The 24,511-nt window shown below is 37.9% G+C and overlaps 2 protein-coding genes and 1 long non-coding RNA gene across 3 annotated transcripts; 2 read left to right on the top strand and 1 right to left on the bottom strand.

The window, feature by feature from the left end:
* Positions 1-3,031: 3,031 nt before the first annotated feature.
* On the bottom strand, positions 3,032-8,256 carry slc22a5 (solute carrier family 22 member 5). The gene is given in 11 exon segments (XM_085470761.1): positions 3,032-3,776; positions 3,778-3,793; positions 4,052-4,187; positions 4,457-4,639; positions 4,726-4,940; positions 5,096-5,184; positions 6,133-6,259; positions 6,378-6,549; positions 6,647-6,801; positions 7,345-7,448; positions 7,541-8,256. Coding segments are annotated over 11 exon segments (1,677 nt in total). The 5' UTR covers positions 7,931-8,256; the 3' UTR covers positions 3,032-3,686.
* Positions 8,257-11,545: 3,289 nt separating this feature from the next.
* Positions 11,546-23,819, top strand: LOC146700516 (organic cation/carnitine transporter 2-like). The gene is made up of 10 exons (XM_085470760.1): positions 11,546-12,200; positions 12,623-12,726; positions 13,869-14,023; positions 14,127-14,298; positions 14,601-14,727; positions 16,578-16,675; positions 20,618-20,832; positions 21,068-21,250; positions 21,758-21,893; positions 22,825-23,819. The coding sequence occupies exons 1-10, from the start codon at positions 11,721-11,723 to the stop codon at positions 22,886-22,888; spliced, it is 1,734 nt and encodes a 577-aa protein (XP_085326886.1). The 5' UTR covers positions 11,546-11,720; the 3' UTR covers positions 22,889-23,819.
* Positions 18,059-19,221, top strand: LOC146700517 (uncharacterized). The gene is made up of 2 exons (XR_014922584.1): positions 18,059-18,383; positions 18,973-19,221. It is a non-coding gene; the product is annotated as an uncharacterized LOC146700517 (long non-coding RNA).
* Positions 23,820-24,511: the final 692 nt, after the last annotated feature.

Raw genomic sequence — 24,511 nt, 5'->3', positions numbered from 1 at the left:
CTGTTCTACTGGAGCATCAACGTGTTTTATACAACATGTCTCATTCATGCGTTGACACCCATTCAAACAAGCACTTTTTATTTTTTACAACCAAATGCTTTCTATTGAACATTAACATTTCAGATGCCAACTTGGGGTTCATTAACTTTCCCAAAGAAGCTTTGACATCAAAACTTTGTGCTCAAACTACCAGCCTTCCAGTTACCGGATGACCAGTTCAACCTCCTGAGTTACAGCCACGACCATACACGTTGATTTTTTAAATATTATTCAACCATCTTGTTGCTGATTGACTTCAGTGTAACTGATTTGTTGCATCATCTAACCTTCTTAAGCATCAAGTCACAACCAGTTTCCCTGGAAAATATCTTGATGCTGCCTTGACAATTATAGTTTCTCTAAAGATAAGATAAGATAAGATAAGATAAGATAAGATAAGATAAGATAAGATAAGATAAGATAACCTTTATTAGTCCCACACGTGGGAAATTTGTTTTGTCACAGCAGGAAGTGGACAGTGCAAAAGTTATATAGCAAAATTAGAATAAAATAAGAATAAAATACTGTACACAACTGTACAGAATAGAATAAAATACTATATACAGTAGAATAAATAGAATAAAATATACAATAGGATAAAATAGAATACAAATGCTGTATACAACTGAGTAAAGGAGTGGGCCCTCTACTCCAAACGACCTGAGTCTCCGCAGCAGGTACAGCCTGCTCTGCCCTTTCCTGGGCGTCTGAGTTATGAGTCCAGTCCAGTTTGTTGTTCGGATGAACACCAAGGTACCTGTAGCTGTCCACAGCCTCAATGTCCATACCTTGGATGTTCAGTGGTTGCAGTGGAGGATGTTTGTGCCTGCGGAGGTCTACCACCAGCTTCTTGGTTTTACTGGCGTTGATCTGGAGGTAGTTCAGCTGGCACCAGTCCACAAAGTCTTGGGTCAGTCCTCTGTACTCCTTGTCGTCCCCATCAGTGATGAGGCCGACTATTGCAGAGTCATCAGAGAACTTCTGCAGGAAGCACTGGGTGGAGTTGTGGGAGAAGTCTGCAGTGTAGATGGTGAAGCGGAACAGAGCCAGAACCGTTCCCTGTGGGGCCCCCGTACTGCAGACGACCCTGTCCGACACACAGCCCTGAGTTCTCCCATACTGTGGTCTGTCGGTGAGGTAGTCCAGAATTCAGGTAGTGAGGTGATGGTCCACTCCTGAGTTCTCCAGCTTGTCCTTCAGGACCGAGGGAAGAATAGTATTGAAGGCACTGGAGAAATCAAAGAACCTGATTCTCACAGTGCTTCCAGCGGTCTCCAGGTGAGCGAGGGAACGATGTAAAATGGTAAATGGCCTGTATTTGTACAGCGCTTTACTAGTCCCTAAGGACCCCAAAGCGCTTTACACATCCAGTCATCCACCCATTCACACACACATTCACACACTGGTGATGGCAAGCTACACTGTAGCCACAGCCACCCTGGGGCGCATTGACAGAGGCGAGGCTGCCGGACACTGGAGCCACCGGGCCCTCTGTAGGAGGTGAATGACGGCATCATCCGCTCCAATGCCAGGCTGGTAGGCAAACTGAAGTGGGTCCAGTGATGAGCTCACCAGGTGCTGAAGCTGAGCCAGGACCAGCCGCTCCACGGTCTTCATCAGGTGAGATGTCAGAGCCACCGGCCCATAGCTGTTGAGGTCCTTGACGCGTGAAGTCTTTGGCACTGGTACAACACAGGAGGTTTTCCTATCACATGTCCGGCATGACCTGCCCGAAACCGGAAGTGACGTTATTTTGCGGAAATGTAGTTTTTTACCATCGTGGCCTTATGAGCCTATACTTGTGTTTTTAAAAGTTATGTTTGACTTTATGACTTTCTGTGTCGTTTCTGGGATGCTTAGGACTCTTATTGCACTGCTGGAAATATTTTATTTTGATGCATATGCTGTTATTTTGCAAATTTGCACTATAATATATTTTTTTGTTTTTCCTGCAGTATATGAAAATTGGTGTATCTCAAAAATAAAACTATGAAGACACTTAAAATAAATTTCCTTTGGTGGGAAACTAGTTTGTGCAACTTTTTTGTATTTACAGTTTTGAGGGATAAGCCTCTTACATTTCTCTAACTAGAAATATATGTTAAAAAATCAAAAACGATTTAAAACTTTTTTTTGCAAAACTTTTTTTGCAATTTACGTAATTACTATGCACTTAATGCAGACATATTATTAAAATGTGGGCTATAATGGTTGTATTGATGTATAGCAACTTGAAGTGCTCCAAAAAATGGCTCCACAGCATGTAAAAATATACTATAAGCTCTGGCGGACTTGGTTCTATGGTAGGTCTTAAAGGGTTAAGTTAGAATTTCTAGTTATTAGATCAGTAATGTACTTTGTGCAATCATTCAATTACATAAAATAAAAGGTGCCAAAAAAATCTGTTCAGGAGGATACTGATGGCCAGTTGCGAAGGTGTCATGATTTTTATGCTGTCCATTTTGTGACTAAATTTCTTAACATTTAAAGCAAAACGTTTTCTTAGTACTTAGAGCTCAGAATTTATATATAGCTCATTTAATCTAGGAGGTCAGATAGTTATGTAAAGTGTCATTTTTTAGGTCTCTTCTATTTGTGTTTCATACAGGTTTTTAATACATTTTACATAATGACAGCTGAGACATTTCCAAAGCTAAAGCTAAAGCTAAAGCTAGAGCTTCAAAAGCTTAATGTGGGACAGCAACTCAAGAGGAATTTATCTTGATACAGTTATGACAGAATTCACTAAATAGGCTTGGAGCATATGACAGCTTAGAGAGACACCATTGTTAACAGCACTGCTTGGTTCCATCTCCCGTTAACCTCTGATTTCTTCGCTGCATTTTATAGCAATTCATAATCACAGTATTGTAGAACAAGTGGTATGTATCAATATGTGGTTTATATTTCTCATTTCAAAACAGCTTGAAGTGGCCCAACAAATTAATAGAGAGCATATATTTAAAAAAGACATAAAAATAAACAAACAACATTTAACAACAAATATTCAATGACAATTTATTTGAAAAAACAGTAAAACAAACATGTAATCTATTAACATCTTGTGCATTGATTCAGTCAAAGATTTGTAACACTTAAATGGTTTCAAGTCTCCCCATTTCAATATTGGGGGTTGGGGTATCCCAGAACTCCTTGCTCTGTCTTCTCTTAAACAAACAAGATATTACAAGTTAATTAGTAAGCTTCAGATATGCTGGCAGGTGAAGTTTGCTACCTTTGGACATAATCAAGCAAACTGCTAGCCATTTCCAGATTTTATGTTAACTAAGCTTAAGACCTGCTGACTGTACCCTTTTCTTTATTAGTATGGTAGCATGATGCTTTTTATTACAGTAAATCAAACTTTTCACTGGCAGTAAAAACAATAAAATAGACAATGATGTTAAATGTGGTATTAGCTGTTAAAACACAAAACCAGAACTGTGCGCTAATAGGGTTCAAATGTTAATTTTTTACTTGAATTTTGTGACCATTCAATTCCGTAAAAAATGAATAATGTTTTTATTTTCAATATGTCTAAATACTTATAGGAATTCTTGAATTCACAATCTTAGCATGCTTGTGGGATTTTATTTTGGGATTTCAGATGGTCACTTTCACGCAAAAGACGCTTAACATCAAATAAACTAAAGAGAAAGAGCTTGCCCATCAGAATGGGCCTCACATGGTATGGGTGGGTTAACTATTGCTGCATTTGTTATGCATTTCTTCTTCTTTTGGTCCACTGCAAAGCCTGAAATTACAAAAAAAGTGAAAAAAAGAGAAAAATGTTATTTTCTATTTCTTCACATTTGAAGGTATGTAGCATAAAAAAATATATTGCCCTTTTACAACATGCACATCACCTTATCAGGAAGTCAATCAATCTAAGTGTTCTCAGAAATTATGCATTGACAAATACTAAAATCAAGTTCTGATGTGTTCTACAGCCCACATGTGAGACATTTAGCACTTTGATCATATCTACATGTGATGCGTGAACTGCCCTCACCCCTGACATTTTTGCATCTGCTCCACGGTTTCCGGAAGATCTTTATGAAGGGTCTCCGGAAGGAAGAGGTTAACCACAGAGGAAGCAATTGTGAGACTTCCCATTAAAATATAAGGCAGAACTTTATTATACGTACCTAGAAATAATAAAGGAACAAAAGTCAACTTTAGAAAATGGCATACTTTTAGATACCTAAATGTATAACCTCATGAAATGTTAAGCATCTACAAATCTATGTTTACTTCAAGTTTACATGAGATGCTGCAAGACATACTTTTACCTGACTATTTAATATTTTTACATACCACTGCTGTTTTTCTGTGCTGGTTTTTTAGGTACCTACGCTATATCATTGTATGACTAAGCCAATGCAGTGTCTGTGTGAGATATCTAACATCTGTGTACCTAAAAAAATGACATAAGGTGCTGTGATACTGCCAACACGTGCAGCTGAGGAGCACATCCCCATGCCAATATTCCTGAGTACTGTGGGGTAAATCTCAGCAGTGTAGATGTACACGATGCTGAAGGCCATAGTGAAGCCAAACTTTCCAGTCATTTCTAATGCCAGAGCAACATTGTGAAGGGCTGAGGAGAGAAGAAATAGAGAGAGACTTAATTGTTTTTTGGTTTCATGATATTAGAGCTTTACTTTGTAAGAAGGGAAACCTTACTGTCAGGGATGAACTGGATGAGCAGAAGAACTCCTCCTCCAATGATAAGGAACAATGAAAGGAGCACTCTTCTGGGACATGTTTTTAGCAGCCACGTAGAGACTATGTAAGCGGGGACTTCGGTTGTAGCAGACAAAAAACAGTTCACAAATGGGTTGCCACTGAGGTTGGAGGTGTTCAGCGATAAACCAAAATACCCAATGTTTATTGCCATCCTGAAAATACAAAAAGAAAAGTACAGTGTCATTATTTACCAATATTTGTGTTATTATATAAAGGTCAAGTCAGCCATCTGTTCACACTGACTATTTTTGCTGAATTACAAAAACCTAAAATGTCAGAAAAAGGTGAAAGCAACCATAAAACGTACCATAAAAGGAGACACATCAGTGTGATACATCTCAGATTCTTGGATTTCAGAATATCAAGCATGGTATATGTCTTGAAAAGAGGCAATTCCTGGGTGTTAAATGGAGACAGAATATAATTTATGTGATTTGAACTTCTACTTTTGTACATAGACTATTGTCAGTATATCATAAGCAGATTATATGTGGGCTTTGTCCAAGGAAAAAGCATTATGTGGATATGAATGGGTGAGATTGTACTGTATTTTAATCTTATAGTAATCTGAGGAATGATTCTTAATTCCAAACACTAGCACTAGATTTCTATTCAAGAAAGCAACTTATAATAAAACATTATGGGGCAAAAAAATGTAAATGACTAAAATATTCAATGTGGCCTCTAGAGTCACATTTTTACATTTAGTCTGTGAATATTAAAACTACCAGCGTACACCTGTCAGCCACAACATTGAAACCACCTATGTAGCATTGTGCAGGTGCCCCTCATGCCAATAAAACAGCTCTGACCCTTGAAGGCCTGAATGTGATGTCTGGCACTGGGACATTAGCGGTGGATCCTTTGGGTTCCAGGGTTGGACATCTGTAGATCTGGCTTGTTCCGCTGCATCCCACATATCTGATCGGACTCAGATCTGGGTCAACACTTTGGGCTCTTTGTGGTACCCCCCTAAGCAGGTTTGGCAGTGTGGCATGGTGCACTGTCCTGCAGAGGGAGGCCGGTGCCGTCAGAGAGTGTTGCTACGATGTGGGGAGTGGGTCTGCAACAGCATTTAGGTGGGTGATACATGTTAAAGTAACATGCACAAGAATGCCAAGACCCAAGGTTTTTCCGGCAAAATAATGCATTGGAATGAGAAGACAAATGCTATTTGTTTCATCTGTCAGTGGTTTTAATGTTGTGGCTCATTCTGTGTGTCAAATTTCCAGAAATGTAACCCTAAATTTGTTTTTCCATTTTTAGAAAATACTAGATATGGACCTGAATGTTAGACAAATGCATATATTAATACTAATATTAATAACAATGAATGAACCTCACCTCAGATTCTTTAAAGATTACAGGTGGTGCCTGAACTTTATTTTTACTTGCAGCTTCTCTGACAATGGCCTCGGCCTCTTTGACTCTCCCCTGAGTCATCAGCCATCGAGGAGACTCTGGGATAAACCTGCCCAACCAACATAGTTTTAGAGTCTATTTTCTTCACAGTTATTGACAGTGTAATTGACTTTGCATTTATGCATGAATATTGGAATAAAAATCACTGGATATCATAAAAAACATACCACCACAGAGGAAAGTTTATCAGAGAGGTTGTTGACAGAACTGCAACCAGAGTCCTCCATTCTCTGATGCCGTATGCAATCCAAGGAAGTGTCATGTACCCAATGCAGTAGAAAAGGAAGGCTCCGAGAGTTGTGAACAGCACACGCATAGTTTTACTCAAAACCTCAGTTCCTATCCAAGATGAAATCATAAATCGTTAGTGACAAGCTTGTTACTGAAGGCAGACAGAGGAATCATACCAAACACATGTTTAAATTATATTTCAAACCTAGAACAAATGCAGAAATGTAGAGGGATATCTGAGAGGCTCCAACCCAGAGGTACATGATGCAGAACATCCTCCACGAATGAGAAAAGGACTGAAGCAGGACGGAGAGACACTGGACCCCAAGAGACATAAAAACAACCTTCTTCCTTCCAAACCTGATTAGAAAGGAATCGTATATATCGCAGATATTTATTCACAGATACAGAGCATTTATAAATGCATGTGGTTTGTTTTCTTTTGGTGAGGAAATGCAATTAAATAGCTACAGTTAAGGTTTAAAAAAACAAACAAACATCACAGCTAAATGAACAAACCCTCTTTGGAAATGAACCGAAATTGGAAACATTAGAAACTGAATAAGGAAATAAAAATTTATGTTAAATACAAAACTATATTAGCCCGTGTGTTAGCACCATCCCTCTTATAACAGCAGATGGGGCTGCTGTCATTAATTCCACTATATAGTGTGGCTATAGGTTTTTTTTTTAACTATTCCGAAATCAGTGTCATTTGCCAGCTATTTATTTTTCAGACACTACTGTAATCAGCACTGTATGAACAGACTTGATTTAGAGAAACTAACAGACTTGTAGTATATAGTAAATGACAGAAAATGTCTTATAATTAAGTCAATGTAGGTATAATTATACAGGGTGGATTCAGGGTAAGTAGAAAAAGGATAATTAGGAGTAAAGTACCTGTCTGAAAGCTGTCCTGAGACTAGGGACCCAATGAGATATCCCACAAATAGACTCGAGGATGCAAATGGAACTTTCCATTGGTTGTCACAAACAAGGTCCCACTGTAAAAGATGCGAATTACATAATAAAAAGACAGCTTAAAGCTTTCAAAACTGGAATTTCATGTTAGTAATCATAATAATATAATACTGACCTCAGTGACTATAGTGGATTGGTAGATTTCTTTGCTGTAATTCCATCCATCTAAACATCCCTCCTGCTCCAGGGTTGTCAGGTTAACTTCTCTTCCAGGAATATATCCTTGTGCAGAAAGATTTCTAACCACGTCTATCTTATATCTGCTGCACTGGCTCTGAACTTCCTCACCATCCACTATCGTAAAGGGAATGATGGCATCTCTCCACTCCTCGGTCAGGTTGACGTCTGGAATCAAACAGTGGTGTTTCGGAGCTGCTCCAACAAAGACAATGTAAAGCCCGTTGAATCCGGTTGACACAAAAACAACATTTAGGAGAAAGAATGTGGTCCAGAAGTAAGGACCGCTCTGTCCAAGAAATGCTGTATCGTCATCATAATCTCCCATTCTTTATATATAAGTATATTACAAAAAATACCTCCCTGCTCTGAAGGGAAAAAGGCAAAGTCTTGTAAAATTCTTCAGAGCTGGCTTTCTTCTTAAACTCTTCAGCTTAGTGTCAGAGTGTTAGAGCTGAGCTCTTTGTCAGGCAGAGTGAGCCGGTCTCTTGGTGGGACGGAGTTAAACTTTAAATTTAAGTGCTGAGTTTTAAACCTCCTTTCTAAAGGATAAATTTTCATCGCAATGTGAAACTTCTTGTTGATCCTCTATTCTTATAAGCAGTCAAGGCAGAAAATGAATCGAATATTAAAGAATGACAGACAGCTCATGCGGTAATTTGATTGGATTTGATTTACTGTAAGTAAGAATAACCAGAAGCTTCATAGTTACCCAGCCCCCTCACCCAGCCCCCTCACTACTGTGGAAATTTCCTCTAAACAACATTCCACTCTATTAAATACTCCCAAGAAGTCCACGTGCCTGTACTCTAAATGTTGCTAAGAAGAATTAGGTCTCTCACTGGACTATTTTAAGAAACTCTGTTAAGGCAGACATGACTTCATGTAGATTAAAGATTTTTTGTGTGCACCTATTGATCATGCTTTTGTAAATTTACTACAGATTTTTATATTTAGCCACTTTTACATCATGTACATGGTTTGGAGACTGATTGGGGTCCTGTATTGCAGCTTAAGTTCAATTGCATTTTTAATAAGACATAAAATATATAAATAAATAAATAAATAAATTCACCGTACTCAAGTGGCCTCCAGTGTCACCAGATCACAATCCAATAGAGCACCTTTGAGATGTTGTTGAATAGGACGTGTATTATGGTTGTGCAGCCAACGATTCTGCAGCCAAGGCATGACAGCATTTTAATATGCAACAAAAACTCTGAGAAATGTTTTCAGCATGTTGTTGAGTCAATGCATTCAGAAATTAGGTCAGTAAACCTATCTTTGTTCATAGGCCACACACAACCCAGTTTGATCCTTAACGGGTCAGACTGTTAAAACTGCTGTATAACCTGTATGAATACAAGTCGGCACCTCGTCTCAAACTTGCGAATACCCTATGTCACGAAAAATTCAAGTTACGAAGGCGCTGAACGGCAATATCCTTGCCGTGGCACAGAACCAACATCCTTATTATTTTTCAGCAGCGAGTCTGAATATTAACAATGATATAGACTTTGAGTTTGGATGAAAATATAGCCAATATAATATGTGCATCCATCAGACAGCTTGCCAGTCTTAATAGGACTGCACGATCCTATTGGACAAATCATTACTGACAGTGAAGTTCTTTGAAAAACACTTTGTTTAGTCCCCCAGTGGGTTGAACTGGATCTTTTGATTGGCTGTCTCTGAACCAAATGCTGTATATTTGACATGCATAGAAACCAAACTAAGATGTGAAACAATATATTGTGAAGACAGTAAATAAAGTACAAGAAAATAATAATGAATATTCCAGCTGGGCCAGTCTTCAATTTCTTAACCACTTACTCAATTCAGGCCACATAAGAAAGGTTGTTTGGTCTTTATTCATTATACAGTGGAACCCCGACTTAAAAAATTAATTCGTTCCCGAGGGTCTTTCGTAAGTCGAAAATTTTCGTAAGTCGAAGCACCCATCGTGCCTTTTGAGTAAGGCGATGCTGAACGATAGGCTATAGGCTAATTGCTAACTAGAACAACAATACGTCGTTCAAGTGGAACAGCGAAGCGCAATTACGAAAGGCAAGGGGTTGTCACATGATTCGGAAGGCATTGTGGGGATTGTAGGCTTAGCCAATCAGAGCCAGCAGATTTTATTACACGGGCAGAAATATTGCCGTTCAGCGCCTTCGTAACTTGAATTTTTCGTGACATGGGGTATTCGTAAGTCGGGGTTCCCCTGTATACATAAAAAAAGATCAAAAGTATACAGATAAATCGTTTCCCAAAGTGAAAATACTCATCTATAGATGAAAATTTAAAGCTGAAATTATTTACTGTCTACAGACAAGTTTCCTTCTAAGTGCATAACAACATTTAAAAACATATCAAGTTGTAACAATCACGTGAGAGTCCAGCAGCAGGTGGAATAAAGAGTCTTGCTTAACAGCTCTAACAAAGGGACTTACAGCTCCTCAGGTCACACATGTTGAAAAGACCACATAGATTAAACAGCAACATGCATTTGAAACATTGCAATGAACAGTTATGTTTCTACTTAATAAAGCCTGGAAAACACAAACACTTATGCAACATCAAATAAGGCTTTTAAAACATGTATCATGTATAATAGTAAATATACTGCTGGCTTTTTCTAATCTAATTCATAAACAATTAATGTCACCGATGTTAATGAAGAGCATGTGTCTCCAGTGTCAGCCTGCATGATTTCCTTGTTAATGCTTGGGTGAAAAACAGCATATTCCTTGTCTTTTTTTTTTTTTTTTTTTTTTACAACAAATGCGTAAAGCAGTGTACACAATCATTAACCCAAGCTTTACCGGCAAGCAGGTTTTCATTGAGGAGATCATGTTTTACACAATCAGTAAATGCAGAGGCTGGGATTACATGCATGTGACAGTTCTTTCATGATAATGGTTTGTATAAAGATTAGATATGGCGGTAAGACTATCCTACTCTTCGAGCAGAGGGAAAATTACAAGAGCAATGCGCTCTCCCCCCCCCCCCCCCCCCCCCTCTCATTTACCCTCTATCTAGCTGTAATTTTTTTTCATTTAATTTTAATAATTGACAGACATTCTGATACACGGTGTTCATTCTTCATTGGTTTTTGGTACTAATGTAGAACAATGTGTACAATTTAAGCTGGAATGTAAGTGAGTGGTGGCTGGAACCGTATTTGCTGATCTAGTGGTATCCACCTTCTATAAGTCTGTTACCTAAAATGTTGAACAAGGGTCATAATGCTTACGTAATCAATCATGTTTAGGAAATTATGAGTGTTCGACTTCATGGTCTTTTTGTGGCAGTTCGATTCAGGAGAAAGACACAGTACAACAAAAAAGGTGTCTGGTCTTTGGGGAGGGAAGACTTTAGGGAACTATAACCAAAGAGAATACCGCGCATCGTTATCTGGCCTTGGACTAAAGATAATTTCTCATACGTGTCATTACGATAATTAAAGAGTCCAGAGTGCATTCTGTATGGCAAGACTAAAGTAAGGAATTTGGAAACACAACTTCCAGTGCAGGGGTAAGACGTTGTCCTTTCTGGACTGTCCCTAATGATGGACTTTTGCGTCACAGTGATTTGCTTGCTCTTTGAAACAGCTGTCTTAGCAGATAAATCCAATGCACATTTTATTGTTGTACCTCAGGAAAAAAGCTTTGGCTGATGTAAATCAGCATAGATCATGGCAGCTAATTAAAGCATATACAAAAGGACACTTGTGTAAATCGAATCAAGTATTTTGCTGTCATTATTACTTTGAAATTATTTTAAAATCAGTAATGTTTTATTTGTGCTTTTGAGTATTAGGAAATAGAAATGAGAGATGCTGTAGCTGTCATAATGCACGTGGACTAAAATGCAATAAAAATCGATATGGCTACAGTTTCTATACATATATTAGGAATAACAACGTATGCCTCTTTTAGTTCAGTACAGATAAAAGCAGACCTTTGGGGGCTTAACAATGTATTATTGCGTCATGCAGTTTAAATCACGGATTGCCCCTTTAAAGACAAGTTAATTTGGGGAACTTGGACAATAATTAAAACGGCGCGAGGTGGGAGGGATGGTTTAGTAGTTGAAACAAAAGCTCTGCTTAAGAAATGCCCACTCCAGTCACCATTTCATTATTCTTAACTCTGGCCCACTGTGTGAACCCTGAGCCGACAGAAACCAGTAAGATGACGGACTATGAAACTTCAACGGCTTTCCTCGGAGAGTGGGGATGTTTCCAGCAGCAGGTGTTTTTTCTCCTTTCTTTGACCGTCATCCCTAACGGTTTGACTGGCCTTTCCACGGTGTTCCTAGCCGACACGCCGTCCCACCACTGCCTCATACCCGCGCAACTCAACCTCACCCCCGCGTGGAGGAACAGCAGCATCCCGCTGGAGCAAGAGAGCAGCCAAGGTGGCGCGTTGGTGCGCAGCAGGTGTTCCAGATACAAACTTGTTGATATCCTCAGTTTCTCTGAAAAAGGCTTGCTGCCCGACGTTGATGTGAATCTGTCTACTGTGCCGAAAGAAAGTTGCTTGGACGGATGGGAGTATGACCAGAGCATCTACATTTCTACAATCATATCGGAGGTATATATACACACCTTTTTTCTAAATGCGGAAAAGGCTGCTTCTGCTTTTATGCTGAGGTAGAGCTAGGCGACTGTGTATAGCCGTATAGGTTAAATGTTGTGATATACAGGAAGTGTGTTAGCTAAACTCGTGTTATTATGGGAATTCATCACAAAGTCAAACAAGATCTGGCAACATTTTCTCAAATAACACAAAATCTCTAATTCGTGGAAAACTGGCCCTAGGTTGTGTGGTTTACAGGAACAATGCTGTTTTATGCTTTTAGATTGTTGTTTAACATCTGAAACACACTGGGCTGTTTGTTTTTTCTTGAAGAGAAAACAACAACAACAACAACAACAACAACAGTGTGTTGTTGTTGTCTGCACTGTATATAGAGTGTGATCTGCACTGTATATATCTTCTATGTGTTTTTTCAGTGGGACCTGGTTTGTGATGAAAGCTGGAAGAAACCACTGACTTCTTCTTTCTTCTTCTGTGGAGTTCTCACCGGTTCTTTCATTTCAGGACAGCTCTCTGACAGGTTATGGACAAGATAGCTTAATTCAGTTAAATTCTACTTATTATTATCAATTTTTAAATTCTAGTCCTATGCTTCAAAGTTGAGCTAGAGTACTATTGATCTACTGAATGAACACATGTGGAGTAATGTGACCTAGCACATCTAATCTAGTATTTACTGAGGAATAGTTTTTTAAAAAAACTTTTATGCCCAGCTGTATATTAATATAGCTAATCCTACCACAATATGTGTTAGATATGATATAGAAATAAATGCCCTTAAGCTCATATCTATTGCTACAGAACTAAGCTGTTGAACAAAAGTCACTGCATACAGTAGGCTAATCAGGATGCTCAAGTTAATTATACACTTTTCATTCCACAACTCCGTGTCACAGCATCAGTGAATCACAAAATGATAAAATTTTGAGCCGCATGTTAATCATCCAGATTAGTTTTTTAAAAACACATAAATTTATATTTATTAGCAAAACAGTGTCAAACCACATGCTACAAATGTTTTACCACGTGTCCTGATACTAAACTGGTCAGCTTCCAGTCGAGACCAGCTATCTATAGCTCTGCTGTACTATGAAACAAAAAAAATAAAACAAGAAAGGACCCTATGCAAGGCAAGATATCTCTCTTTTCAAACTATTGCAAGTATTGCAAAAAAAAAGAAAAAAGAAAAACAGGCCTTAGAACAAATTTAGATGATTCATAACTCATTGCATTTTGTTTTTATTGAAAGCATAATCCCTCACAAAGTCTAAACACATTTCCAGCACAACTCATTAGAGTAAGATTTTTTTTTTTGGGGGGGGGGCAAACTTAAATAATTAATTGTTTGCTTATGTCTCAGAAAACCACACAATTTCAGACTATTTCATTTGTACTGGACGGAAGCTAATGGCTGGGGCGAGGATGAACTATCCAGTAAAGTTGCTGTAAAACAAAATTGTAATTAAAAAGAAGCAAAGAGATGCAGTGTCAGGGGATTGGTCAGTCTATATGGTATTGGTAGTCATTAAGTGCACGTCATCTCATTGAAGTACACGTAGAAAAAAAGAATATATGAGACCTTATTGTTGTTGTGAATTTGACTGACTCTCCCACTTTATAAAACATGCTGATTTGTTCAGTCTTGCTGTATTTCAATTTCAGGTATGGGAGAAAAATAGTTCTGTTTGCTACTCAGGCAATTCAGACGGTATTCACATTGATCCAGGTCTTCTCTCCATCTTGGACGGCGTTCTGCGCCCTGTTCTTTGTCGTTGGTGTGGGCCACATTTCCAACTATGTGGCTGCGTTTGTGTTAGGTACTCTATTCAAAAGTTTTCAGATATGTTTTTTATAATACAAAACTTTTATGTAATGTAACTTGTAATTTGAATGTTTTTTATTTATTTATAATTTTCCAAGGAGCGGAGATATTAAGCCCATATGTGCGGACTGTTTATACCACGGCGGGTGTGAATCTGTTCTTTGCTGGGGGCTACATGCTTTTGCCGTTCTTTGGTTTCTTCATCAGGGACTGGAGGATGCTCCTCTTAGGCATTTCACTGCCTGGCTTCTTCTTTGTGCCTCTCTGGTGGTAGGTAGGTGTGTGTGTGACTGTACATGTTACGGTAACTGATAATGCACAGCTGTACATCTGGGGAGTGTTAGGATTTTTTTTTAGGGTAATCAAATTATTTTCCCTTGGATCCTTTTTAATGAAGCCAGTACAAAATATTGACAAAACATTTCGTTAGCTTCATAGCATAAGTGCCTAAGTCATTGACTTAGGCAATTATGCTATGAAGCTAACGATTTACATGATGTCCTGACTGCGCTTTCTTTGGTTTGAAAAGACTGAGCCTCTGTTTCTGCCCCCTCTTTTGTTTAATGAAAAAGGTTTATCCCAGAGTCTCCTCGGTGGCTACTCTCTCAGGGAAGGATAGAAGAAGCTGAGGCCATAATCAGAGACGCTGCTAAGAAGAACAAGGTGGAGCCTCCATCAGTCATCTTTAGTCTCTTGCAGGTGAGACCTTTTTTTGGGTGCAGTGCTAGAGAAGCGGCAGTTCTTTTAAAATATTTAGGGAAGACAAAAATGCCTTATCTGTCAGTGTTTTCTCTGTAACTGAAAATCTGTTACTGTCACTACACAAATAATTTAGAAAGAAGGCTGTTTTACTGGAGACAGGATTGCTGTTTTTCATTTGTTTTCAGAAATCACTTAGACACTATAATATTAATGACTGAACAAGATAGTAAGACGGTAAATATTTCTTCTTTTCCAGGAAAATTACAATGCATACACCTACAATTAAACCATGTCACTATGTTTTTTAATGTTCCAACTGAATTTTCAGTATTTCTAGGTGAAAGGGCAAGAAGCATGAACCTTTTCAGGTTCACTGCTCAGTGTGCATTGAGAGGTAATCATTTACTGTTTTCCTGTTTTCTGCATGAATGAACGTTAATCTGGCGGCTAACAGACAGACATGTTGTCAAGGTTCATTTACCACCTTTCCTTCTTGCACTCTTGCACTGGATAATGTGCCTTTTAACTATTGAAGGAAGTCGACTTTAATCGACAAGGAGTTTTCAACGTGCTGAAAAGAACACCAAGCACTGTTATATTGTGCTTGAGTACAGCTATACATGTGTTATGAGCCTAAATGTGCATAGGTTAGATAGGTTAGCTGGTAAATGGTTGAGTATATGGTTAAACCTGTAAGGCCTAAACTTTAACAGCAGTTGAACAAAAGTGTCTATTGTGTAAGAACTGATTAAACCTGTAACTGCAAATAAAGGTAAGTTTATGAAAGAAGCTGTGAAGACAACATGTTTCTTAATATTACCTTGGTTTTTGTCTACCTGAATTCACTTCATAGACAACTGTCTATTAAAAATGAAAGACACCATTACCAAGAAACTGAAAAGAACCCTTAAATCCAAAAAAATGGTAGATTTCCGAGATTGAAACATGAAATAAATCAAACTGTTAATTGCAGTAATAGTGTTCATTGTTAAAAAAAAAAAAAGATCACATGCTTAATAATGGAAAATTACCAGTTGAACTCTACAAAAGAACTTTAAAAAGTGGGTCTGTTTTTTTCCACAATGCATTCCTCCATTCAGATGACCTCTGTGTTATTTTTTTCAACTTTGGTTTCTTGAACTCTATTCAAGAAACCAAATTGCCACATTCATGAACTTTATCCTGCGCAGCAATCTCTCCCCCTTAGAAATAATGTACCCTTTGCATGGGTTACAAAATGTTGCTTTTTTTTCTCTATCTGTTTATTGTAACTAGGTCTAGAACAATATAGACGTCCAATGTCTTTATGGATGCACATTTTTTTTAATTTTTGTGAACAGATCTGCTAAAAAATGTGTAGAGTTAGCATTTATTTGGTGTCATTTCTGGAAACTGGGAGTGGATTATGGTGGTTTTTGAGGGATTGTTTTTTTGGGGGGAATAAAAAGCTGAATACTTGACTGCTGTCTGTTTCAAATTATAAACATCTGTCTCAAGCAATCCATGGGGATATGATTAGCTTACAAATGTGGTATTACTGCAAATGGCAGTATAATATGCGGTTTAGGGGATATAAATGCATTCCCTCCCCCAACTTTATTATTATACACATAAATATTGGCTCATTTAAATTAAAATCCTCACATTTGAATATACTGTACACACACACACACACACACACACACACACACACACACACACACACACACACACACACACACATATATATACATATATATGGAAAATCTGACCCTGAACCCACAAGCTTCTCTCTCGTTACATTACTTCCAGACTGATGGCTCTGCTTGTTAAGTGTTTGTTATTCCACATGCATCGATGCCCTGCAGGAACAACTTAAGCCTGAGAAGAGAAGGGCCCACAACATCTGTGACCTGCTTCGTTCTCGAAACATCCGCTGGATCTCTGTCACGCTGTGGCTGATCTGGTGAGTCCCTGCTGTCCCACCTGACCCTCACATTTGGTACCGTGACCCTACACACACAGCTACACACATTCAAGCACTCACATGTAGGCATAAACACACACAACTGCTCACATTCACATACAAAGTTTTAACCTGTTCATGCATCACTTTAACCACATGTCAGCCTGTTTCACTAACAACAAATAATGACCTGTCGGGTGCTGTGAAGCCTGCAACTAAGATCAAAATCAGGTTTTGCGTAACTGCACAGTATGCCTGTATTCGCCCTGTGCACGCTTCCTTGCTGAGTCCGAAAACAGATGCAGCTGCATTTCTGTTTGATCAGGAAACAATTCAATCTAGCTTTACACAGTTAAGTCTTTGCTAGTGGATAAGATTATATTTTTCTTAACCTCTGAAGTTAAAAATATTAATATGAAAATATTTTTAGGATGCATATCCTGAAAATATCAATTGGAATAAATATGTATTCACACATTGCATATTACAAATAACTGACTTATAAAACTCAAATTTTTCATTTCTCTTTCTATTAAAAACTTGTTTTGAGTGCTTTAGGGTTCCTGTAGGGGAAACCCAAGATAAGGTTGAGTTGTGGTTCTTGTTTGGCTTGCTGTTATAATATTTAGCTAGTCACCTTGTATATAAACGGGCGGCTGTGGCTACAGTGTAGCTTGCCATCACCAGTGTGTGAATGTGTGTGTGAATGGGTGGATGACTGAATGTGTAAAGCGCTTTGGGGTCCTTAGGGACTGGTGAAGCGCTATACAAATACAGGCCATTTACCATTTACCATAAACTAAAAAATGGACAAAGACTGCAATGGTTTCTATCTGCTTTGAAGTTGTGGTTTTATGTGTTGCAGTCTTATTATTTTAGCCAAAATTGTCAATTTTTGGACGTTGATGTGCTAAACAAGCTAGCAATGCTAGCTAGCTTGGTTAGCAAGGCATATCCATACACATTATAGATGCATTGCACACACAAAGATACCTGTTAGTTAGTGTTAACATACTAAAAAAAAAAAGAATTTCAGTTCAGTGACTTTAATTAGCTTAAATGAAATGTGGCACAGAACTGGGAACCTAGAGCTGGGAACCGAGTTTAAAACATAGATGTAGCTTGAAAAAATGTTGCCAATACAAAAGTGACTGAAGCCTACATTCTTCAGAAATCAATGGATGAAGTTGCAGTAGCTGCAGCCATCTTAAAACTGTCTATGCCGCTCACTCAGTGTAACCATGTTCCTTATCTGCCATAACTTTGAGGCTTAAGGCAACTTTTGAAAAAAGACAAAAATAAAACTAAGTCCCCTATCAATATAAAAGGAAAAAAATAGCTCTAGGTTTATTTTGTTTCTTTCTACACAGCAAATTCAAAAGTGTTAAATGTTTTGGTGTTAATAGTCTTCTTGCAAAAGTAGAGTTAATTTTACTCTAAGTAGAGTCACATTCTTTTAATGTAACTCTGAGGTGTAAAATGATAGTAGTTAAAATCGAGTGTTAAAAATGAGTGTTTCTATGTCAAATCTGGAGGTGTTACAATGGAAACATTAACTCTTGACCTCTTAACTCTGAACTCCTACAGGGGCTATGACACCAACAGAGTAAATTCACAGACTCCGCCCCCAGCACGGCTCCAATCGAAGCTGAAGTGAAGCCGTTTCAGAACATTTTGCTCTACATATTTGAGTTGTTTGCCATGCTTGGTAAGTCATTTTTTCAAAGATTGTTTCAATTATTATTATGAGCTTTTACTTCTGTGGCTCTTTGGAGTTGAGACAAAGCTGTGTGAAAGGCATTAGCCATGTTGCTCGCTGATAGCATAATATTCTGTTTTAGCTAGCTGAAAGGTATTGTTTGCGGGCAAATACCACAGCCTTGGAAAAAAAGCTTGCATGTGAATTTTCAGTCAAACTTTTGGTCAAATACACCTAAAACAATGTCTAGAATGTGAAATGTTGGTATAATGGTGCTACTTGAAGCCTGAAAACGATCGCCCATAAAAAAAAAAAAAAACGAGCAAACAGCAGTAGCAGACGTCCTGACTGGTTTCTACGTTAGCATAGATCCCTCCAGAGTTTTGTGCACACGGTTTAGGTAAAAATTAAAAAGGTTGAGGTTTTACATTTAGTTCAGTATTACCTGGTGCCTGCGTCTTTGTCTTTTGGGAAAATACTTTACACAAGTAATGGCTCAAAGAGGATTCCTTTTTTTTTTTTACTGTGCTGCAATTGTTTACTGGATTATTTGTGCCATTAATTAGTGTCAACTAATTTTTATTCAATCTCCACACAGGATATGCTTGTGAAGATGGAATATGGGGGAGAGCAGAAGTGCGTTGAAGTTCCACAAAGTGATGAATGAAGGACATGCATATTGTATTGAAGAAATAAGTGATGAGAATGCTGTTATTTGCATTTACCATGTCAGACCTTTTGATAAACAAAATTCTAATGAAAGTGAGAACATGTATACTGTTACATCTTTCAGAAAATGTTTTGAAATTGTGGTGCACAGTTCAGAATAAATGTTTTTCAAAAACCATTGCGTCTTTTTAGTAAATGTTTATTTCCAAAAGAAATTTCTAGAAGTTCAGAACAGTAAAATTCCCGCTTTTTAGAATGAATTAGAAGATAACTCTTACGTAGTTAAACTAAAATACTCTTTGAGAGTTAATATATAAACTCTTAACACCAAGTGTTAAATTATCAACTCCAGACAGATTTGGTGTTTAACACTAAATCAGAGTTAACGTACCAACTCTCCAAAAAGAATTAAATTAACACTCTCTGGTGTGGACCCATATAGACACTTTAATAGTGTTGAAATCAAATCTGACAGTGTTAATTTGGACATGCTGGATTTGCTGTGTAGGCATAAAAACTGTAAAGTACGGAAGCGTAGAGCAGCCACCCAGGCAAAAGAAAAACAGAGCTATATCATGTTATAACGTGAGAAGTTTATTGTTCTAACAATATACTTTTCATGTTTGTACAATATACTATCACGTTAGTACAAAATACTTTTCACGTTTGAACAACATAATATCACGTTATTACAACATACATAATTATCATGTTTGTACAATATAATATTTATATTGTACGAACGTGAAAGGTTTTTGTTATAACGTGATAATTATGTATATTGTAATACTTTATAGGATATTGTACAAACATGAAAAGTATATAGTTAGAAAAATAAACTTTCCACGTTATAACGTGATATAGCTCTATTTATTTTATTTTATTTTTTGCCTGGCTGGCAGCTCTATGCTTCAGTAGTAAAGTACTTCAGGGCTTTTGATGCCATTATCAACTGACCCTAGAAAATTTCATCTTGGTTTTGTTTTTCAGCACTTGAAGGAACCACTTGGACACTCACTAACTGTGTTTATCTGCACTTTTAAAAGTCAAACAAAATTCTAAAATGGATGTTCTTAAAACATTATGAAGCTCTACAAAGCTATGACAAACTTATGTTACACCACCTAAAATACTAGATTTAGCCTTTCATCTATACCACTTCTCACTTTTAGTGGAGGTTTTGTAGATGTTGCCATCACAACATCTACAGCAGGGGTGCCCAATCCCGGTCCTCGAGAGCTACCGTCCTGCAGCTTTTAGATGTATCCTTGTTTCCACACACCCGAATCAAATGAATGGCTTGTTATCAGGCCTTTGCCAAACACGATGGCATGCTGAAGAGGTAATCAAACCATTTGATTCAGCTGTGTTGGAGTAGGGATGCATCTAAAAGCTGCAGGATAGTAGCTCTCGAGGACTGGGATTGGGCAGCCCTGATCTACAGTGTCAAACCACCAAAAAACTAAAGTCTGTTGTTGATACAATGTTTCGTTATGTTTCTGACTACTTTGTAGTGCCATACTATTGAGATGTACAGAATAAGGATACAAAAAGGACACTTTATATCCTCACAGGAACACCTTGACCATTGCCTACTTTGCTGTTTCCCTGAACACGGCAAACCTTCATGGGAATGTGCACTTCAACTGTTTCCTGTCAGCTCTGGTGGAGATACCAGCCTACATTTTGTCATGGACTATGTTTCGCTGGTGTTCCAGACGGCTGACTTTGTCCTCATCATTGTCCATGGGAGGGTTGTTTCTGCTACTCATTCAGCTTATTCCAACACGTATGGCACTTAAATGTTTTGTTCAAAACTGATTTATTATAGCTGTAATTTCTGGCAATCTTTAACTAGTTTTTTTTATATCATTATATATTATGTTCACATGTTCTATTTTGAGTGTTGTTCTCATATTTATTGATTAAGTACAGTCATTTTCAATCTTTTGCAAAACTATACCGCTGTTTGAACAAATAACTTACATCAAACCTCGAACAATTTAATGTGTTTTTCCCTGTAGATCTGTTCTCTTTGGCGATAGCACTGGAGATGATAGGGAAGTTTGCAGTGACGACAGCGTATTCTTTGGTCTACGCCTTCACAGCTGAGATCTACCCAACTGTGCTGAGAAATACAGCTCTCGGTGCCTGTTCTATGGCCTCCAGAATAGGAAGCATTACTGCTCCGTTCTTCATTTACTTAAGTAAGGATCTTCTGTCCTCTCTTTAAAGTTGTGTTAATCACTGGTCATAAGGATGAAAAAGAAACACATTTAAAGTGAGGAGAACATATGCTAAGCATCCTGCCATTACATCTAGCTTATTCTTAGTTTCTCGTTAAATGAAGATGTGTTTATGCATTTCTTTTCATCTATTTTAGTAAATACTCTGTCACAGGGCTTGATCATTTAGACGTTCAGAGTCAGATAACTTGGCATTTTGAAGTTTGGAGTTAAACTAACTCCTCAAGGAAACCAGACCACACACGTCCAAGGAGAACATAGCAACTTAGAAATGTCCCAACTAGAACTAAACAACAAGAAATACCACCAGCTGAAGTATAATAGAAGACTTGATTAGCAATCAGAAAGGAAACAACAGCCTTCAGTTAAAATTTACAAGTTTCTTAGCATTTAAGGGATTTTTTTTTGTAACCATTGTAGGCAAGGTTGCTTTTGACTTTCTTAACTTCCTTTGATATGTTGCCACAGGAAGCTATTCCGTTTCACTGCCTTACATCCTTATGGGAAGCCTTACAGCCTTAGCAGGGTTGCTGAGTCTCCTGCTGCCTGAGAGCTTTGGAATGCCTTTGCCTGAGACCATTGATCACATGCAGCACTTTCCCGGGTAAAGAAAGAGTTTCATTATAGAGTGAGATTAGGTAAAAATATTATTTTGCTATTTTTTTCAGTGTAGTTTAAATTCACAATTGTTGTAGTTTGGTAGTTTTACTTTCCGGTGTTATAAAGAGGGGCCAATCTTTCGATTTTTAATAGTTTTAAACATAAAGTTTAAATTTCTTTTTTCTTGTATCACAATTTTATGCCATTATATTTTTTTTTTCAAAAAATGTGTTTGCTTAAATTTGAAAGATTACTCTTTTACCCAACTCTGTTAATTTTTGGTGTGTTATTTAGTTCACAAGCTCAAATACATTTGCCCTTTGATTATTTTTCACAACAGCTAAACTGAATGTGCAAAGATTAGATTCTTGCTTGTTTAATAAGTAATGTCTATTTGCATATATTGAAAACACCCTCATCTGCCCTGCATCTTGCCTACATGCAGTTAGTATCAGGGATTATCGTCATGTAATATATATTTCTCAATATATTTGTCATAGCTACAATTGTGTTTAATCAGAAAAGGTAAAAAAAAAACTATGATAAAAAGCTCACTGCATAAAAGACTGACTGTGCTTTGCTGTCATCTTGACCATGTCTATATGTCTAAATGCATTGAGTTGCTTAGATATATGTGTTCATGAGCAGTTGAACCTATTGAAGTGGACAGTGAGTGTATGCAATATACTGAAATGATAACCAAAACAATTGCACCATAGTTTACAATATTTTATTGGTGTCACTATCATTTAGTAACTCGCAAATTTACCCAGATTCGCCCAGTCTGGTCAGCCAATCCCATATAACAGATATTAAAACATTTAGTGGGAATCAGATAATTGTTTGACAAGTGTTTCCACTTCCTCTTTAGTCCAGGACAGAAAATCAACAGAAAATGCTTGATTATGACTTTATTTTTTCTTCCTTCTCTGTAGATGCTGTCAGAGAAAGCCTTATACTCTCACACACATGAGAGAAGAGGAAAATGCTCCTGAATGAAAGACTACATAAACAAGGAGAAAAGTGAAAATCTGACTTGATTCGAATCACTGGATGAGCAGAGATTGTGTACTCGTTTCCACTAAGTGACCTCTTTAAGGACGTAGGTAAAATTATTGCTGTGTTGTCACTGGATGTATAAAATTATATCAGTTCAAGGGGACCAGAGAGGTAATTTCCTTACAAAACTGGAAAATATTTTTTTACATTATAGCAAAAAAAATATTATAAAAGGAAGCTTATACTCACCACCAATTTGACAACATTAGGATGTACAGTAGGAAACTTGAAAGAGTAACTTGCAGAAAGTTTGTAGAAATTCAGTAATTTGCTTAGAATATAGTGGGAATACATAATGCATTTAATGCATTTTTAATGGAAGGTTTATTCATTAATTGCTTACCATGAACCATGATCTGACCATGATCTGCCACTCTGAATGACATCATACATGAGTATGCCATAAAATACCCAGATACCACAAAGTAATTCTGATTGTGATGATAAGACACCAGGAAGTAGACCGGCTAGTAGTAGATTGATAGTAGAAAATAGTAGATCAGCTCAAGGCCACAACTTAAGGGGGACTTGTAAAAACAAACACACAAACAAGTAACCATTATAATCTAATGTAATAAAAATAATGTTTTCTTTGGATTCAGCTGTTAATCAGATGCAACCAATTACATGGTGCTGCAGGTCAGAAGAAGTTCTATAGCAGGGGTGTCAAACTCCAGGCCTCGAGGGCCGGTGTCCTGGAGGTTTTAGATCTCACCCAGGGTCAACACACCTGAATCAAATGATTAGTTCATTAACAGGCTTCTGGAGAACTTCAAGACATGTTGAGGAGGTAATTTAGCCATTTAAATCAGCTGTCTTGGATCAAGGACACATCTAAAACCTGCAGGACACCGGCCCTCGAGGCCTGGAGTTCGACATCTGTGTTCTATAGGCTAACTAATTACTCAGTCACACTAGAGCTGGGGTGTCGAACTTCAGGCCTCAAGGGCTGGTGTCCTGCGGGTTTTAGATATCACCCTGGGTCAACGAACCTGAATCAAAAGATTAGTTCATTACCAGGCCTCTGGAGAATTGCAAGACATGTTGAGGAGTTAATTTAGCCATTTAAATCAGCTGTGTTGGATCAAGGACACATCTAAAACCTGCAGGACACCGGCCCTTGAGGCCTGGAGTTTGACACCTGTGCACTAGAGTAAAAATAGGGCAGCAATTTGATTGTGACTAGGAAACATGTTTGGTTTTCTGGTGATTGCACTGATTTCTTTTCTTTTCTTTTTTTTTTATATTTGGGAACTGACTACAAGTAACTGTGTCAGCCAGCCTTTAGCCTTTGGGGGCCACTTTCAAGAGTAAGGTGAATGCACAGCTGGCCTACAAGCCAACCTGTCATGAACAATCACCATCTGACTCAGACTGACTGCAGTCCTTCTCAGGTGAACTAAATGGCCTGCATTTGTATAGCGCTTTTCTAGTCCCTAAGGACCCCAAAGCGCTTCACACTACATTCAGTCTTTCACCCATTCACACACACATTCACACACTGGCGATGGCAAGCTACACTGTAGCCACAGCTGCCCTGGGGCGCACTGACAGAGGCGAACT

This window comes from Copadichromis virginalis, linkage group LG10 (assembly GCF_057382275.1).
Source record: "Copadichromis virginalis isolate Kocher_CV1m ecotype Utaka linkage group LG10, C_Virginalis_male_GT1.1, whole genome shotgun sequence".
Classification (NCBI taxonomy): Eukaryota; Metazoa; Chordata; class Actinopteri; order Cichliformes; family Cichlidae; genus Copadichromis; species Copadichromis virginalis.
Note: the sequence above shows the minus strand (reverse complement) of the source record. Positions and strands in the feature narration are given on the sequence as shown.

Coding starts and splice junctions, on each gene's coding strand:
- LOC146700516 (XM_085470760.1), top strand. CDS start 11,721: ATGCCCACTCCAGTCACCATTTCATTATTCTTAACTCTGGCCCACTGT. Junction 12,727..13,868: donor TCAGGACAGCTCTCTGACAG/GTTATGGACAAG, acceptor TTTCAATTTCAG/GTATGGGAGAAAAATAGTTC. Junction 16,676..20,617: donor GTCACGCTGTGGCTGATCTG/GTGAGTCCCTGC, acceptor ATATCCTCACAG/GAACACCTTGACCATTGCCT.